The following is a 20,562-nucleotide window of genomic DNA, read 5'->3' as shown; positions in this document are numbered from 1 at the left end:
TGACACAAACAAATGGAAAGACATTCCATGCTCATGGATTAGAAAAAACAAATATTAAAATGTCTATACTTCCCAAGGCGATCCATACATTCAATGCAAGCCATATCAAAATACCATTAGCATTTTTCATAGAGCTAGAACAAACAATCCTAAAATTTGCATGTAACCAGAAAAGGCCCTGAATAGCCAAAGCAATCTGAAAAGGAAAAACAAACCCAGAGGTATAACAATTCCAGATTTCGAGTTATACAACAGAGCTGTAGTAATCAAAACGGTATGGCAGTGGCATAAACACAGACACATAGATCAATGGAACACAATAAAGAGTCCAGAAATAAACCTATGATTATATGTCAATTAATGCATGAGAAAGGAGGCAAGAATATTCAATAGGAAAACAGTTTCTTCAACAAATGGTACGGGACAGCTCCAGGCAAAGAATGAAACTGAACCACTTTCTTACAACAAACACAAACTCAAATGGATCAAAAACCTAAATAAAACCATAAAACTCCTAGAAGAAAATGCAGGCAATAAGCTCTTTGACATTGGCCTAAGTAATATATTTTTGGTTATGTCTCTTTAGGCAAGGGCGACAAAAGCAAAAATAAACAAATGGAACTACATCAAGCCAAAAAGCTTTTACACAGTGAGGAAAACCAACAAAATGAAAAGACAAACTGTGGAATGGGGGAAGCTACTTGCAAACAATATGTCCAATAAGGGATTTATATCCAAAATACATAAAGAACTCATTTGACTCCATAACAACAACAACAACAACAAATACCCAACTGAAAATGGGCAGAACAGCTAAATAGAAGATAATGCAGATGGCCAACGCACACAATGAGGAAATTACAACATCCCTGGTCATCAGGGAAATGTGAATCACAGCCACAATGGGATACCACCTCACACCTGTCAAATGACTATGATCAAAAACACAAGAGATGACAAGTGTTGGTGATGGAGGATGTGGGGAAAAGGGAACCCCCGTGCCCTGTGGTTGGGAAAGCAAGCTGGTGCAGCCACTGTGGAAAAAAGTATGGAGATTCCTCAAAATTTAAAAACAGAATGACCAGGGCACCTGGGTGGCTCGGTGGGCTAGATCCTCTGCCTTCGGCTCAAGGTCATGATCCCAGGGTCCTGGGATTGAGCCCTGCTTCGGGCTCTCTGCTCAGCGGGGAGCTTGCTTCCTTCTCTGTCTCTGCCTGCCTCTCTGCCTACTTGTGATCTCTGACAAATAAATAAATAAAATCTTTTTTTTTAAGATTTTATTTATTTTTATGACAGAGGGAGAGAGATCACAAGTAGGCAGAGAGGCAGGCAGAGAGAGAGAGGAGGAAGCAGGCTCCCTGCCGAGCAGAGAGCCCTAATGTGGGGCTCGATCCCAGGACCCTGAGATCATGACCTGAGCTGAAGGCAGAGGCTTAACCCACTGAGCCACCCAGGCGCCCCAATAAATAAAATCTTAAAAAAAAAAAAAACCCAACCAACCAAACAAACAAACAAACAAAAAACCAGAATGACCATACCAATAGGGCAATTCCATGACTAGGTATTCAGCCAAAAGAAAATGAGAACACTCATTCGAAAAGATATATGCACCACTATGTCCATTATTTGCAATAGTCAGGATATAGAAGCAACCTTCAGGTGAATGGATAAAGATGTGGACTGTGTGTTTGAGTGTGTAATGGAATATTACTCAGCCATATAAAAGAATGAGGTCTTGCCATCTGCAACAACATGAATGTAAGTAAAGGGTATTATGCTCAGTGAAGTAAGTAAGTCAAACAGAGAAAGACAGATATTGTATGATTTCCCTTATATGTGAAATTTAAAACCTAGAACAATAGAACAAACAAAACAAACCATTCCATGGGTACAGAGATCAAACTTAGAGTTGCTGGGGCTGGGAGTTGTGGGGGTAGGCATGGGTGACACAGGTGATGGGGATGAAGAGGTACAAACTCTCAGTTTTAAAATAAATAAGTCACAGGGATGTCATGAGCAGCATAGGGAACAGAGTCAATCACATAATAACTTCGTATAGTGAGAGATAGTAACTTGATCTACCATGCTGATCATTTGCAATGTATAAAAATATCAGATCACTGTCTTGCACATCTGAAACTAATATTGTAGGTCAACTATAATTCAATTAAGAAGAAAACATGTCCACACAAAAACCTGTACATTATTACTCACAGCAGCTTTATCTGTAATAGTCAAAAACTGGAAATAAACAAAATGTTCCTCAACAGATGGATAGGGAAACTGTGTCACATCTGTTCCATGAAATATGACCCAGCAACAAAGAGGAGCAAACTACGGATATATGCAAAAATGTGAACGGCTCGCCAGCACTGAGTGGAAGCTGAGTGGAAGCTCCTAAGGTCATATAATAGGATTCCATTAATATGGAAGATTACATACAGATGAAAAAATTAAGGGGGCGCCTGGGTGACTCAGTCATTAACTGCCTGCCTTCGGCTCAGGTCATGATCCCAGGGTCCTGGGGTCAAGCCCCACGTCAGGCTCCCTGCTCAGCGGGAAGCCTGTTTCTCCCTCTCCCACTCCTGCTTGTGTTCCCTCTCTCATGGTGTCTCTGTCAGGTAAATAAATACAATTTTTTAAAAATGAAGGAGATGGAAAACAGGATAGTTAAAGAGGGTGGGCATGACTGTAAACACAGAGCATGAGGGAGCTCTCGGTAACAATATGCTAGTTCGAGGTCTTCACAAATCTGTATGTATAAACTGGCACAAACAACATACGTACTGACATTGGCATCCTGGCTTAGATATCTGCACCACAGTTAAGCAAAATGTGACCGTTGTGGGGAAAGGATATGTGGTAATCTCTGGAATATTCATTAAACTTCCTATGAATCTATAACTATTTCAAAAGTTGAAAATGTACACAGATTTCTAAGGCAGCGAGAATTGATTTTTGTGAATGGTCTGAGGTTTGGAAGTTATTTTCCTTTTTTCTTATGGATAAACAATTATCCCGACACTGTTTATTTATTTATTTTTATTTTTTAAAAAGATTTTATTTATTTATTTGACAGAGAGATCACAAGTAGGCAGGGAGGCAGGCAGAGAGAAAGGAGGAAGCAGGCCCTCCACGGAGCAGAGAGCCCAATGCAGGGCTCAATCCCAGGACCCTGGGATCACGACCTGAGCAAAAGGCAGAGGCTTTAACCCACTGAGCCACCCAGGCGCTCCCAACACCGTTTTTTAAAAAAGCTTCTCCTTTCCTCAACAGATCTGTTTGTTCGTTTGCTAGAGGTATTTTTCCTCCTCTTCTTCTTCTCCTCCTTCTTCTTCTTCTTCTTTAAAGACTTTATTTATTTGACAGAGAGAGACACAGCGGGGGAGTAGGAGAGGGAGAAGCAGGCTTCCCGCTGAGGGAGCAGAGAGCCTGATACAGGGCTCGATCCCAGGACCCTGGGATCATGACCTGAGCTGAAGGCAGAGGCTTAACCCACTGAGCCACCCAGGTGCCCCAGCTAGAGGTATTTTTCAAATGAGATTTTTTTTTTAAAGATTTTATTTATTTATTTGACAGACAGAGATCACAAGTAGGCAGAGAGGCAGGCAGAGAGAGAGAAGGAAGCAGGCTCCCTGCCAAGCAGAGAGCCAGATGTGGGACTCGATCCCAGGACCAAGGAATCATAACCTGAGCTGAAGGCAGAGGCTTTAACCCACTGAGCTACTCAGGCGTCCCTCGAATGAGATTTAATTCAGATGCCATAATGTATATAATTCAATCATGTTTAGTCTATTCATAGATACACGCAATCATCATCACAATTTTCAAGCTTTCTTATTCCCTAAAAAAGAAACCTGTACACATCTATACCCCCATCTATACTCTCATCCCTTGACCCACAACCCTAAGTATTCACTAATCCTCTTTCTGTCTCTATAGGTTTGCTTATTTTTGACATTTCATATAAAGGACTCATCCAATATGTGGCCTTTTGTGACTGGCTCTTTTCACTTCACTTACTATAATGTGAGTCAGTATTTCCTTCCTTTTATGTCCAAATAACAGCTCATTGTATTTATATGTCACATTTTGTTTAGCCATTCATCAATTAATAAACATTTGGGCTGTTTCCACCTAATGGCTATCATAGTACTCTTATAAACAGTTATATACTGTCCAGCGTGGACATGTGTTCTCATTTATCTTGGGCATTTACCTAGGAGGGGGACAGCTGGGTCGTACAGTATCTCTTTTTAGCCATTTGAGGAACTGCCAGACTGTTTTCCAAAGTGACTCTACCATCTAATTCATTACCAGCAGTGAATGACAATTCTGAGCTCTCCACATCCTATGTTTAATTCCAGCCAAACTGGCTTGTGTGAAGTGTATCACCTTATCTAAATTCACCCTTTTCATGTGTACAATTCAATGGTTTTAGTATAAGCATTTGCTGCTGATCTTCCAATGTCGCACATCTTATGTCAAGTGACTGTTTGCATGGAGATCTGTATTTGGATTTTCTATCATATTTCGTATGTTTGCTTGTCTATCACTGGTCCAATAAACTCTCTTAATCACTATGGTTTTATAAGGAGGCTTGATATTTAGTAGAACAAGTTCTCCCATCTTGTTCTTGTTCTTATACACACGATGATGTAAATTTTTAAATCAGGTTCTCAAGCTCCATACTTTTAAAATTGGGATTGCTTTGAATTTATACATCTGGCTTGCAGATAACTGACACCTCTATTAATACTGAGTGTTCCAATCCATGAACATGGTAGTCTCTTTACTTGTTTAGGTTTTTTTTAATGTTTCTAAAAATCCTATAATATTCATGATAGAGATGCTCTAATCCTTTTTGTTGAATTTCATACTTTTATAATACTTTAAAAGCATTCACTTTTTAAATGATTTTTTGTATATAGATGGTATTCAGAAATTCAATAGGTTTTTACATTAATGTTTGTATCCAGAAACCTCATTAAACTATCTTATCTGAAAATATTTTTTATATTATCTTTGCAATTTTTATACATATTTAAATTTTTGACACGGTTTAAAACACTTATTTCAATTACTGCAACATCGATCATTAATTTTCAGCTTTTTTTCTTTTCTAATATAAGCATTTGAGTCTATAAAGTTTCCTATAACACTAACATCACCCCACAAATTCAGATACTATACTATTTTCATTATTGATCAATTCAATAATGTCTAATTTCTATTTATTTCTCTTTTGGTTATTTGGAAATAGTTGTTAATTTCCAACCATGTGAATTTTTTTCCTGGTTAATGATCTTTTATTTCAGCTTCACTGAACTGGGGTCCATGAGCCTATTTTATATTATTTTTTCTATTGGGACAAAACTGTTCGTTGAGATACATACCATATCCCCAACTTAGCCAAACTATAAAGTTTGAGGTCATAGTTTCTCAAACTGCCCTGACTTCTGATACCCACTGAAGTTTAAGGTGTTCCTTTTTTTTTTTTTTTAAGATCTTATTTACTTATTTGACAGACAGAGATCACAAATAGGTAGAGAGGCAGGCATAGAGAGCGAGGAAAGCAGGCTCCCCACTGAGCAGAGCCCGATGCGGGGCTCCATCCCAGGACCCTGGGATCATGACCTGAGCCGAAGGCAGAGGCCTGAACCCACTGAGCCACCCAGAAGCCCCAGTTCAAGGGGTTCTAATACCACCCTCAGGCTCAACAATTTGCTATAAGAACACACGGAATTCACTGAAAGATGTTACCCTCACACTCACAGCTTATTATAGGGAAAGGATGCAGATTAAAATCAGCCAGAGGAAGAGACACATAGGGCAGAGTTTAGAATGGTTCTAAACACCAAGTTCTCAATGCTCTTTCCTCATGGAATCAGGATGTGTTGTCCTTATGACATTGCTGAGGGATAATATGCACATAGAAGTTCCCCTGAGCCTTGGTATTTAGAGTTCTTATTTGGGCTCCGTTACAGAGGCATGATTGATTACTTGCTTGATTGCTCACATGGCAATCTCAGTCTCCAGATCAACTGACATGACAAGACCAAAGCCCTAACCCTAAATCACACTCGGGGTCTTTCTGGCATGACCACCAGGTATGGTGGTCCCATCCTATCCCAGGTTCTGGTGTAGTCATCCCCCAACCTAAGCAAAGGCACTCCTATTAGGTATGACATATATCACCACCCAGAAGCCAAAAGCAAAGGCCAGACCTTTTGGGCAAGGCCAGATTGTTTACTGCACACACTTTTTCATTATAAGTTCACACTTTTCAATTGCATGATTCAGTGGTTTTTAATATATTAACATTGTGCAATCATAAACACCAATTCTAGAAAATTCTCATCACCCCAAGAAGAAATTGTACCCATTAACAGTCACTCCCCACTTCTCCTTCACCCCTTCCCTGAGACCCTGAGAACCACGAATCTTCCGTTTCTGTGGATTTGACTAGTCTAGACATTCCACATTAACAGAATCATACAACAGGTGGCCTTTTATGTCTGGCTTCTTTTACTCAGTACGTTTTCAAGGTTCACCCATGTTGAAATGTGTATATCAGTACTTCATTCCTTTTTCATGGCTGAATATTATTCTATTTTATGGATATATCACATTTTCTTCATTGGTTGAGGGACATTTGAGTTGATTACACTTTTTTTGAAGATTTTATTTATTCATTTGACAGACAGAGATCACAAGTAGGCAGAGAGGCAGGCAGAGAAAGAGAGGGAAGCAGGCTCCCTGCTGAGCAGAGAACCTAATTTGGGGCTCAATCCCAGGACCCTAAAATCACAACCTGAGCTGAAGGCAGACCCTTTAACCCACTGAGCCACCCAAGTTCCCATTTCCACTTTTTTGACTATTATAAATAATGCTACCATGAACATTCACATACAAGTTTTTTGTGTGGACCTATGTTTTCAGTTCTCTTGGGCAGATAACTAGACACAATGCCAGCTCCTTCACAGCACCTCTTGGCTTACCAACACATCAAGACAGGGCCAAACAGGGCTGCTCTCCTGTCTTGGATGAATACAACTCAACATCAGGACTACTTGCTGTTGTCAGCATCTAGGTTCTAGGGCATCTGAAGTCCAAAGACAGAGAGGGGGAGTTTCCAAACTAAAAAAGGGAGGTACTAGGGCATCTGGGTTGAACCTGAGCCTGGCTTCTGACCAGCTACGGTCATGATCTCAGGGTCCTGGGACTGAGCCCCATGTTGGGCTCAGCACTCAGCAAGGAGTCTGTTTCTCCCTCTCCCTCTGCTCCTCCCCCACCCAGCTCATTTTCTCTCTCTTTTGAATAAAGAAAATCTAAAAAAATAAAAATAAAGAAAAGAGGCCCTTTAAGCCCAAACTAGGATACTTGCAAATAACAAAAGGAAAAGAGAATTGTCATGAAGACAAAACTGAAGAATGGAAGGACCATAAGGGACTACCTGCTCCAGCCCAGAATCTGAAAGTTCGATCACCTCTACAATATTTCCACTGAGGTATAATTAGGTATTCCTGAAGGTCATCAGGGAAGGAGAACTTTCTGCACCTAGGCAGCTTCTCCAGCCTCAAAATAGTCAGATAGGTCTTCCTTAGACTCAGTGGAAATCTACTTCTCTGTGGTGTCCATCTTAGGGCCATACAGAATTTCCTTCTCCTTGTTAGCCAAGTAGGCCCCTCAGAAGTCTGAAGGGAGGGCTTATTTTCCTGAACCACCCTTTCTACTGCGTGGCCTTAAAGTCTTCCCTTCATCCAAAGGCAAGAAATTCCGCCTGTGGTCAAGGCCAATAATGGATTCCTGTGAAGTCTTCTATAATAAACCCCAAAAGGAACTGAATCAACATATCCTTCTTACAGATGAGGACACTAAACCTGAGCCTGGCTTCAAAAGATTTCCCCCTACCAAAATAATAAAAAAAGATTTCCCCAATCCACTCACTCAGCATCAAGACATCATGACTTTTACATGAAACACAAACACCAAACAAACACCCACCTACCGGCTTTGATGGCTGTCCCATAGCTGCTTCAAGCCTTGGTCAGCCAAGCCCTCCAGAATGAGAAGGTGAAGCTTCCCATCCAGCAGGTGGAAGCCAGTGAGTACATCCAGGTCCTGCCTTTCCTGGATCTTCACCCGCATCTTAAAGGCTGACAGGATTTGCTGGATGTTCCTGATAGGGTGGGCATCCAGATCAAGGGCCTTGGCATTGATCATGGTGATGTCCTGCAGCAGGCCGTAGAGGAGGGAGATCTTCTTGGAGTCAAACACGAAAATGATGCGGCCAAACTGGGTACCTGAAAGCTCTGGGTCCGGGGCTTCAGCCCTGGCCTGCAATGGCACAGCGATGTCCACCCGCATCTTGAGCAGAGAGTTGGCCTCAAGGTAGTTACCCATGGGCATTGGGTTGTGCTGGAAGCCATCTGTGGGGACCCGAAACCCCACAACCTTCCTGCTCTTGCCATCTTGGCCACAGTGTTTGGGCTTGGGTTCACAGCTGTGGATGGGGACGACCAAGTTCAAGTACTTCTGGCCGAGGAGAAGGTCAGCAAAACTGACCTGGGCAACCCCATAAGGGTCCCATATCTTGTTCTGGGATTCAAAGGGGTTATTCTCTGTCTCTTCCAGAGAGATGAGGGACTGGAGGTTAAGGTATGCATCCAAGGGGTCATCCCCAAACAGGGTGGGCTTCCGGGAATACTCCTCTAACTTGCGGTCCCTGTCATGAACTTGCACCACCATGGGGGGCCCCTCCAGGTATTCCCTCAGGTCACTGGGCTGCATTGCCCCAAGAAAGATGACATTGATGTCCTGGAAATGGATGTGGATTCCATGGGGCCGCCCCTCTGTTCTGTGAACTGGAGTCTTAAAGAACTGGTACTTGCAGTACACAGGGATGCACAGCCTCTAGGAGAGAATGAGGTGACAACAGATCACTAGGCTGCAGTGGCAGTCACTCTGCCTCCCCTTTAAAGGCAGGCTCCCACAGGAGGCTCAAATCCTAGAGCCACATTGGCCCCCTCCAGTCCCTGTGGCCTGGATTCCTCATCCACAAAATACCAAGGAAAGAGCCAGCTCTCCAAGGTCATCCCCAGGATTAAGTGACATACATGAAAGCACCAAGATGGTGGCTGACAAAAGACAGGGCCTAATAAGTATTAAGTCACTATTTCCTCCTCCCAAACTGAGTGCCATGAAGACAGGCCATGTGCATTTTGCACAGCTGTATTTTTACTTCCAAGCCCAAGGCTAGGTGCAGAAAAGGTGGAGATAAGTGGTTTTTAGAAAAGGTAATCCATATTTCCTAGACATCTTGGAGGGTTGGTATGGGCTCACCTTTAGCATATTAACAGGTATCCAAGCAGAAAGTTACCACAAGGTGAAGAAGGGCTCAAGAGTTGTGGGGTTTAAGAGGGCATGGAAAATAAGATGGAAATGAGTGACAGAAAACAGGGTATCCTGCATATTTTAACCTTGACACTAAGACTTTTTAAATCAAAAGTTAACCCTTATGCAAGTTTGTGATCTGAATTCATACTCCAAGTGTACTATTTATTTTACACTGAAACCTTTAAATAATCCTGGGTTGGTATGCTCCCAGGTACCTTGTAGAAGTTCTCAAAAAACCTTCTATAGAAATCCACTTTCAACCTAGGCTTCAAAGAATCCTCATGGAGAAAGTTCAATTAAATGTGAAACCACAGTAAAAATTACAAAATTCCTAAGTAAAAGGTACTACTAGCAAAATTGGTTGCACAAAGCCATAAGATATTAGAGTCACCAGAAACATAAACTAAATATATTTGTTTGGTTATGTGTAAAAAAAGGAATATAATAAGGTCAAATCTACTGTATTTCTATTTTCTAACAATGAATAATTTTAAAATATCACCTACAATAGCATAGAAACATAAAATGCTTGAAAGAAATGCAATGAAAAATGTGTAAGACCTGTACACTGAAAAGAACAAAATTAAGAGAGAAATTAAAGAAAATCTAAATAGAGAAATATACAATCTTCATGGATAGGAAAATGCAATTAATTCTAGATGAATCATAGACCATATACATCTTCTAGAAGAAGACATAGGAGAGAATTTTCATTCATGTGGGAAAAGATTTCTTTGACAGGACACCAAAAAACACTAATTATAACAGCCGAAGTTGATAACATGGACTTTATCAAATAAAGTTAAGCCCTAGACTGGCATAAAACATCTATATGTCTATATATAGATATAGATATAGATATAGATAGTGTGTGTGTGTGTGTGTATATATATATATATATATATATATATATATATATATATAACACGAAGGACTTGTATACAGGATATAAAAAACGTATATAAAATAATAAAAGAGAAAAAATGAAAAATAGTAGAAGATGAACTTTAAAATTTGGTTACGTGGAGTAAGCACACCCCACTCTCCATCTCCCAGTGAATGTATCCAGAAATCATAGACAGAATGCATGGAGCAGCTGTCAGAGGCCTCTGAAAAGTGAAAAATAATGGGAAATTGGGAATGGAAACCAAACTCAAAGTACAACCAACACAGCTATGAGTTTACTGGGTTTATTTTCCTCTTGTATGTTGTAGCCTGGACTCAAAAGGAAGCCTGAATCCAAGAATTGTGCACCAGATACAGACAGAGCTCTAAGAGAAGCCCTCTCTTTCTGTTCTAAGGAGTGGAAGGAAGGACCCCCATAGGATACAGAGAGTGGGAGTTTGGAGGGATCCACTGTTGTTTTTCTCTGTTGGCCCTGTCCTCATGCAAGTTCAAGCTCCAAAGCTACAATCTGATGATGGCAGCAGCTGGGCAGGCACCTAAAAATCTGAGACAGGGAAATCCTTTTCAACCAGAGGAATTGTGATACAAAAAGTATGTGGTAAACCCTCAATATTGTTTTTACTCTACATATCTTCCCACCACCTGTCCTCAGAGGCAGACTGAGTCCCAGGAAGGGCATGTTAGAGTGGAAACAATAAAGGTATACCTTTTAAGCCAGCAGACCAGGAAAATGACTCCTTGGGATCTGGGGAGTGTAGAAAGGGGGGAAATCAAGGAAGGGACTCCATAAAGTTATGTGTAAACTTGAGCTTATCCCTCAACTGTGCATGTGTGGATCCAGCCGTTAGCCACATACCAGGGGTTTCAAGAACTGAACTACAGAGACCACGGCACAGGCCTGACTGGTGCCTTAGTACTACACATGCAGGACAGTCTTGAATATCACTACAAAATCTTTGAAAACTGAACTTAAAACCACAGCCACAAACAAAACTTTGAAAGAATTAAGAAGACTGATAAACCCCTGGCCAGACCTATCAAAAAGAAAAGAGAAAGGACCCAAATTAATAAAGTCATGAATAAAAGAGGAGAGATCACAACCAACACCAAAAAAAAAAAAATTACAAACAATTAAAGAACATATTATGAGCAACTATATGCTGGCAAATTTGACAATCTGGAAGAAATGGATACATTCCTAGACATATAAACTACCAAAACTGAACCAGGAAGAAATAGAAAACCTGAACAGACCTATAACCAATAAGGAGATTGAAGCAGTCATCAAAAATCTCCCATCAAACAAGAGCCCAGGGCCATATGGCTTCCCAGGGGAATTCCCTCCAAACATTTAAAGAAGAATTAATACCTACTCTCCTGAAACTGTTCCAAAAAATAGAAATGGAAGGAAAACTTCCAAACTCATTTTATGAGGCCAGCATTAGCTCGATCCCAAAACCAGACAAAGATCCCATCAAAAAGGAGAATTACAGACCAATATCCTTGATGAACACAGATGCAAAAATTCTCACCAAAATCCTAGCCAATAGGATCCAACAGTACATTAAAAGGATTATTCACCACAACCAAGTGGGATTTATTCCTGCGCTGCAAGTTTGGTTCAACATTTGCAAATCAATCAATGTGATAAATACATTAATAAGAGAAAGAACAAGGACCATATGATCCTCTCAATAGATGCTGAAAAAGCATTTGACAAAGTACAGCATCCTTTCTTGATCAAAACTCTTCATAAGGTAGGCACAGGGGGTACATACCTCAATATCATCAAAGCCATCTATGAAAAACCCACAGTGGCTATCATTCTCAATGGAGAAAAACTGAGAGCTTTTCCCCTAAGGTCAGGAACACGGCAGGGATGTCCATTATCACCACTGCTATTCCACATAGTACTAGAAGTCCTAGCCTCAGCAATCAGACAACAAAAAGAAATAAAAGGCATTCAAATCAGCAAAGACTAAGTCAAACTCTCACTCTTTGCAGATGATGTGATACTTTATGTGGAAAACCCAAGAGACTCCACTCCAAAAGCACTAGAATTCATACAGGAATTCAGTAAAGTGTCAGGACATAAAATCAATGCACAGAAATCAGTTGTATTTCTGTACACCAGCAACAAGACAGAAGAAAAAGAAATTAAGGAGTTGATCCCATTTACAATTGCACCCAAAACCATAACATACCTGGGAATAAACCTAACCAAAGAGGCAAAGAATCTGTACTCAGAAAACTATAAAGTGCTCATGAAAGAAATAGAGGAAGACACAAAGAAATGGAAAAATGCTCCATGCTCATGGATTGGAAGAATAAATATTGTGAAAATATCTCTGTTACCTAAAACAATCTACATATTTAATGCAATCCCTACCAAAATAGTTAATTTTTTTCAAAGAAATAGAACAAATAATCCTAAAATTGGTATGGAACTAGAAAAGACCCCAAATAGGCAGGGGAATGTTGACAAAGAAAGCCAAAGTTGGTGGTATCTCAATTCCAGACTTCAAGCTCTACTACAAAGCTGTAATAATCAAGACAGTATGGTACTGGCACAAAGACAGACACATAGATCAATGGAACAGAATAGAGAGCCCAGAAATAGACCCTCAACTCTATGGTCAACTGATCTTTGACAAAGCAGGAAAGAACACCCTACGGAAAAAAGTCTCATCAACAAATGGTATTGGGAAAACTGGACAGCCACATGCTGAAAAATGAAATTGGACCATTTCCTTATACCACACAAAAAGATAGAGTCAAATGGATGAAAGATCTCAATGTGAGACAGGAACCCATCAAAATCCTTGAGGAGAACACAGGCAGCAACCTCTTCTTCCTCTTCTTCCTAGAAACATTGCCAAAGACAAGGGAAGCAAGGGCAAAAATGAACTACTGGGACTTCATCAAGATCAAAATCTTTTGCATGACAAAGGAAACAGTTAACAAAACCGAAGGACAACTGACAGAATGGAAGAAGATATTCACAAATGACGTATCAGATAAAGGGCTAGTATCCAAAATCTATAAAGGTCTATAAAGAATTTATTACACTCAACACCCAAAGAACAAATAATCCAATCAAGAAATGGGCAGAGGACAATGAAGAGACATTTCTGCAAAGAAGACACCCAGATGGCCAACAGACACATGAAAAAGGGCTCCACATCACTAGGCATCAGGGAAATACAAATCAAAACCACAATGAGATACCACCTCACACCAGTCAGAATGGCTACAATTAACAAATCAGGAAATGACAGATGCTGGTGAGGATGTGGAGAAAGGGTAACCCTCCTACATTCTTGGTGGGAATGCAAGCTGGTGCAGTCACTCTGGAAAACAGCATGAAGGTTGCTCAAAAAGTTGAAAATAGAGCAACCCTATGACCCAGCAATCGCACTACTGGGTATTTACCCTAAAGATACAAATGTAGTGATCCAAAGAGGCACATGCACCCATATGTTTATAGCAGCAATGTCCACAATAGCCAAACTATAGAAAGAACCTAGATGTCCATGAACAGATGAATGGATAAAGAAGATGTGGTATATATATATACAATGGAATACTATGCAGCCATCAAAAGAAATGAAATACTGCCATTTGCAAAAACATGGGTAGAACTAGAGGGTATTAGGCTGAGCAAAATAAGCCAATCAGAGAGAGACAATTATCAAACAGTCTCTCTGATATGAGGAATTTGAGAGGCAGGGTGGGGAGTTGTGGGGAGTAGGGAATGAAAAAAATGAAACAAGATGGGATTTGGAGGGAGACTCTTAATTTCATGAAACAAACTGACGGCTGCTAGGGGGCAAGGGGTAGGTATATGGGGTAGGGATATGAGGTGGTAGGGTTGGGTTATGGACATTAGGGAAGGTATGTGCTATGGTGAGCACTGTGAAATGTGTAAGCCTGATGATTCACAGACGTGTACCCCTGGGGCAAATAACATATTATATGTTTATAAAAATAATTTAAAAAAAACACAGCCACGGGAGGTAAATTGGAAATTACAGCTTGACCCTATATAAGACTATTATCTAACAAAACAAAAAGCCAACATTCTCCACAGGATTTAAACAAGACTCAGGGACTCACAACTTTAATATTTAAAAGGTCTAACATATAACCCAAAATTACTTGACATATGAAGAACCGGGAATGCTGACCAGTTATCAAGGGGAGAGACAACCAACAGACGCCGACTCTGAAATGACTTGAATACTGGAATTATCTGATGAAAACTTTAAGACAATTATAAACATTCTCCAATATGTAACTGAGCATTCTTGAAACAAATGGAATATAGCCAGTCTCAGCAAATGGAAACTATAATGAAGAACCAAAGGGAAATTTTATAACTGAAAAATATAATACCTGAAATTAAAAATTCACTGGATGATCCAAAGAACAAAATGGAGATGGCAGAGGAATGAATAAGTGAAGTTGAGTATAGATCAATATAAAGTACGCAATATGAGTGGTGCCTGGGTAGCACAGTTTGGTTACGTGTCTGACTCTTGGTTTCAGCTCAGGTTGTGATCTCAGGGTCATGAGATTGAGCCCCATGTCAGGCTATGTGCTTAGCACAGAGTCTGCTAGAGACTATCTCTCCCTCTTCTTCTACCCCCAGCTTCCAGCACACACACATCTCCCTTCCTCTCTCTCTCTCTCTCTCAAATAATTATTTTCTTAAAAAAGAAAGTGTGCAATCTGAACACACAGAGAAAAAAACATTGAAAATTAAAAGTAAATTGAGCCCCAGGGACCTGTGGGACAATATAAAAATGTCTAATAGTTGTACCATCAGAGTTCCAGAAGAAGAAAAGAAATTTGTAGAAAAGATACTTGAGGAGGCTGGGAAGACGGCAGAGGAGGAGGACCCTAACTGTGCCTCTTCCCATGGGTACAACTAGATAACATTCACTTCAGTGTAAATAACACATAAAATGATCTGAAGATGGGCAGAACAAACTCTAAAACTAAAGGTAGAGAAGAGACCACATCAAAGAAGGTAGGAAGGAGAAAGAGAGAGTTTGGGAGCAAGATGGACACCATCCGTGGTGAGGAAGGAGCCAATGGTACAGAGAAGAGCAAAAAACAGATTTGAACATTGGGGAACTCACAAGGGGAAGACAAGTCCCCATAACATTTGGCATTGAAAGCAAGAGGGGCCAAATTTCATAGGTTCTTACAACCTATGGGACTTAAAGCCTGGAATCTTAAAAATCAGCAGGCTTAGCCCTAGGAGAGCCTGGAAGGCATTAGAAAGAAGAGTCCTTGTCCCTAAAGAAGACAGCATGACAAACAACCCACGCAGATACAGCCTAGAAGCAGCAGTTTAGAAAATGACCATGGTTGTGGGAGGGGGGAGCAGATGGGAGTCAGTGTGATTTACTCATCTCAAAGCATGTCCAAGAGGCAGGATCACTGGGAGATCCCTCCAGAAACAAATGATCTGGCAGACACAATTTCCTTCCCCTACCCTCCAGCATAAACCTACAGTGGGAACCAGTGCACCACTGACATAACTTGCTTACACCAAGTCCTCTGTCCCACTCCCCGCACTTTGGCAGATCTGCCTTCCCACTCATGCTTGCCTCAGTACCTACACTGCAGGCCCCTCTCCCAGAAAACTGGCGCAAACCCCACCAACACCTCATCTCCTGACCTGGGTATTTTGCTGGGTCTCAGTTCAAGTGGCAGCAGCTGTGTTGGCAGGTTTCATTGCACAAGCAGCTAGTGTACACCTAGTTAAAATGCACCCTACCCCTGCTGGGAACCAAATATTTCCCATAAGAGGCAAGGGGAGGCTCTGTAGACAACTGGACTGAAATAAGGAGTGGGGGAGCAGGACTCAACAGCAAGACCTAGGCAACACACACAGGAGACATTCCCTGGAAGGGCCAGGTCCTGGGCAACAGACACTGCACTGTGGGGCACTACAAGACCTCTTTTTCATAAGGCCATTACCTTCAAGAGCAGGAGAAGTAGTTGACTTTCCTAACAGAGAGAAACAGACACCGAGAGTTAGAAAAATTAAGGAGACAGAGAAATATGTCCAAATGAAAGAATAGGACCAAACCACAGCAAGAGAACTAAGTGAAATGAATAAAAGTAATATACCTGACAGAATTTAAAGTAATGATCATAAAGATACTCACTGGATTTGAGTAAATAGTGGAGGACATAAGCGAGATCCTTGACAAGGAGATAAAAAAGAATCAATCAGAGATGAAGAACACGATAAATTTAAAATACATTTGGTGGAATTAAGAAAAAGCTAGATGAAGCAGTGGAATGAATTAATGACCTGAAAGACAGTAATGGAAAGTTACCAAGATGAGGAAATGAGACCAAAAAAGTTATGCAAATTGAGAACTCAGTGACCACATAATAACATTCGCATAATAGGGATCCCAGAAAGAGAGAGAGAAAGGGGTCAGAAAATTTATTTGAAGAAATAATAGCTGAAAATATCCCTAATCTGGTGAAGGAAACAGATATCCAGATCCAGGAGGCATAGAGACATCCCAAAAAATCAACCCAAGGAGGCCCATACAAAGACACATTGTAATTAAAATGGCAGAAGTAGTAATAAGGAAAAAAACTTTAAAGCACCAAGAGAAAAAGAAGACAGTTACAGACAAGGGAAACCCCATGAGGCTGTCAGCAAATTTTTCAGCAGAAATTTTGCAGACCAGAAGAGACCAGCAAGATATCTTCAAAGTGCTGAAAAGCAAAAATCTGCAGCCAAGAATACTCTATCCAGCAAGGCTGTCATTCAGAATAGAAGAAGAAATAGAGTTTCTCAAACAAAAACTAAAGGAGTTTCACAACCACTGAATAAGCCCTGCAAGAAATATTAAAGGGAACTCTTCAAATGGAAAGAACACAAGTGAGTATGAAAAGTAAAAAAACACAAAGGATTAAAAATAAGCATTTCTGTAAATATCAGTCAAAGGGATTCATAAAATAAAAGGATGTAAAATATGACACCATAAGACACTAAAGCATGGAGGAGAGGGGTAGGGAGTAAAGAATGGGTTCAAACTTAAGCAACCATCAACTTAATATAAACTGTTATACGAACATAATGGTAATCACAAATCAAAACCATTAATAAATATGCAAAGAATAAAGAGAAAGAAACCCAAATATATCACTAAAAAAAATATCAAACCATGAAAGAGAGAAAGATAAAAAAGAATCAGGGAAAATCTTCAGAAACAATCACAAAAGATGTAATAAAAATGCAATAAATATAGAACAACCAATGCAAAAATCTCAATGTAGACCTAAAGACACCTGCAGATTGAAAGTAAGGGAGTGGAGAAATATCTATCTTGCAAATGGAAAAAGAAAGCTGAAGTAACAATACCTACCCTGGATAAAATAGACTTTAAAACAAAGACTGTAATAAGAGAAAAAGGATACTATATAATCATCAAGCAGACAGCCCTGCAAAAAGATTTAACAGCTGTAAATATTTATGCATCTAACATGGGAATACCCAGACACATAAAATAGTTAATAACAAACATAAAGGAACTAATTGATAATAATGAATTAATAGTAGGGAATTTTAACACCTTCTCTTACATTGATGTAGAGATCAACTAAACCGAAAATCAGCAAGGAAACAATGACTTTGAATGACACACCGTACCAGATGGGTCCAAGAGATACGTTCAGCACATTCCATCCTAGGGTCAACTGGGTAGCTCAGTCAGTTAAGTGTCTACCTTCAGTTCAGATCATGATGTAGGGTCCTGGGATTGAGCCCCACTTGGGGCTCGCTGCTCAGTGGGACGCCTGCTTCTCCCTCTCCATCTGCCCCTTAGCCCCCACCCATGCTCTCTCTTAAACAGATAAATAAAATCTTAAAAAAAAAAAAAAAAAAAAAAAGAACATTCCATCTTAAAACAGCAGAATACGTGTTTTTTTCAAGTGCATGCACAACATTCTCCAGAATAGATCACATGTTAGGTCACAAAACAAGCCTCAACAAATTCAAGAACATTGAAGTCATACCATGCATCTTTTCTGACCACAATGCTATGAAACTAGAAGGCAATTACAAGAAGAAACCCGGAAAGACCACAAATACGTGGAGGGTAAATAACATGCCACTGAACAATGAATGAGTCATCCAGGAATTTAAAGAAGAAATTTAAAAAGTACATGGAAACAAATGAAAACAAAAATGCAAAGTTCAAACCTTTGTGAACTTTGCGAATAGCAAAAATGACATAGCAAAAAATGACTGCTATGTCTATAGCAATGCAGACCAATCTCAAGAAGTGAGAAAAATCTCAACAACCTAACCTTACACTTAAAGGAGCTAGAAAAATAACAACAAACCAAAGCTAAAGCCAGCAGAAGGGAGGATATAATAAAAGATTAGAGCAGAGAAAAAATGATATAGAAACTAAAAAAAAAAAATTAATGAAACCAGTTTTTCAAAAATAATCAATAAAATTGATAAGCCCCTAGCCAGACTTATCAACATAAGAAAGAGAAAGGACATAATCAAATAAAGTCATATATAAGGGAGGGGAGATGATAACCAACACCACAGAAATACAAACAAGTACAAGAGAATATTGTGAAAACTATATGCCAACAAATTGGACAACCTAGAAGAAATAGATAAATTCCTAGAAACATAAGCTACCAAAAATGAATCAGGAAGAAAGAGAAAATTTAGACAAATGATTTATCAGCAAAGAAACTGAGCCAGTAATCACTAAACTCCCAACAAACAAAAGTCCAGGACCATTTGCTTCATGGGCAAATTCTACCAGACACTTAAAGAAGAGTTAATACTTATTTTTCTCAAACTATTTCAAAGAATAGAAAAGAAAAGAAAACTTCCCAATTCATTCTGAGGCCAGCATTACCATGATACCAAAACCAAATAAAGATAACACAGGAAAAGAGAACTACAGGCCAATATCGTTGATGAATACAAAATGCAAAAATCCTCAACAAAATAATAGCAAACCAAATCCAACAATACATTAAAAAAGTCATTCACCACAATCAAGCAGGATTTACTCCTGGGTGGTAAGGGTGGTTCAAAATTTGCAAATCAATCAACGTGATGCATCACACCAATGAGAGAAATGATTAAGAACCATATGATCATTTCAATGGATACAAAAAAATCATTTAACAAAGTACAACATTTACTCATGATAAAAACCCTCCACAAAGTACATTTACAGGGGACATACCTCGATATAATAAAGACCTTATATGAAAAACCCACAGCTAATATCATTCTCAATGGTGAAAACCTGAGAGTCTTTCCCCTAAGGTCAGGAACAGACAAATATGTCCACTCTCACCACTTATATTCAACATAGTCCTGGAAGTCCTAGCCAAACAGACAACAAAAAGAAATAAACAGACAACAAAAAGAAATAAAAAGCATCCAAATCTGTAAGGAAGAAGTAAAACTTTCACTATTTATAAACAGACAACAAAAAGAACATAACAAAAAGAAATAAACATAACATTAAAAAAAGAACATAACAAAAAGAAATAAAAACAATCCAAATATGTAAGGAAGAAGTAAAACTTTCACTATTTACAGATGACATGATACAATATATAGAAAACCTGAAAGACTCCACCAAAAAATCCCTGCTAGAACTGCTGAAGTCAGGAGACAGAGAAATACGTCCAGATATAAAACCGGATATAAAAGGATATAAAGGATATAAAACCAATGTAAAGAAATCCATAGGGGCACCTGGGTGGCTCAGTGGGTTAAGCTGCTGCCTGTGGCTTGGGTCATGATCTCAGGGTCCTGGGATCAAGCCCCAAATTAGGCTCTCTGCTCAGCGGGGAGCGTGCTTCCCTCTCTCTTTCTCTCTGCCTGTCTCTCTGCCTACTTGTGATCTCTCTCTGTCAAATAAATAAATAAAATCTAAAATGTAAAAAAAAGAAATCCATTGCATTTCCATACACTAATAATGAAGCAACAGAAAGTGAAATTAACAATCCCACTTACAATTACACCAAAAACAATAAAATAAGAAAAAACTTAACCAAAGAGGTAAAAGCCTTATATTCTGAAAACTATAAAAACATAAAAATGTTGGTTAAAAAAAAAAATCCAAGATAACCCAAAGACATGGAAAGACATTTCATGCTCATGGACTGGAAGAACAAATACTGTTAAAATGTTTATACTATCCAAAGCAAACCACACATTTAATGCAATCCCCA

The 20,562-nt window shown here is 39.5% G+C and overlaps 1 protein-coding gene and 1 long non-coding RNA gene across 2 annotated transcripts in view; both read right to left on the bottom strand.

The window, feature by feature from the left end:
• LOC309872844 overlaps positions 1 to 20,562 on the bottom strand; it is an 802,828-nt gene that overhangs the window by 197,823 nt on the left and 584,443 nt on the right. The gene's annotated exons all lie outside the window — the stretch shown is intronic.
• The window catches only part of CFAP92 (cilia and flagella associated protein 92 (putative)), an 86,142-nt gene that overhangs the window by 22,388 nt on the left and 43,192 nt on the right, over positions 1 to 20,562 (bottom strand). Inside the window, exon 11 of the mRNA XM_082747511.1 lies at positions 8,012 to 8,916. Coding sequence (XP_082603637.1) covers positions 8,012 to 8,916 — 905 coding nt within the window. The remainder of the gene's footprint in view (positions 1 to 8,011; positions 8,917 to 20,562) is intronic.

This window comes from Mustela nivalis (genome assembly GCF_964662115.1).
Source record: "Mustela nivalis genome assembly, chromosome: 1".
Taxonomy (NCBI): domain Eukaryota; kingdom Metazoa; phylum Chordata; class Mammalia; order Carnivora; family Mustelidae; genus Mustela; species Mustela nivalis.
This window is presented reverse-complemented; position numbering and strand designations above follow the sequence as displayed.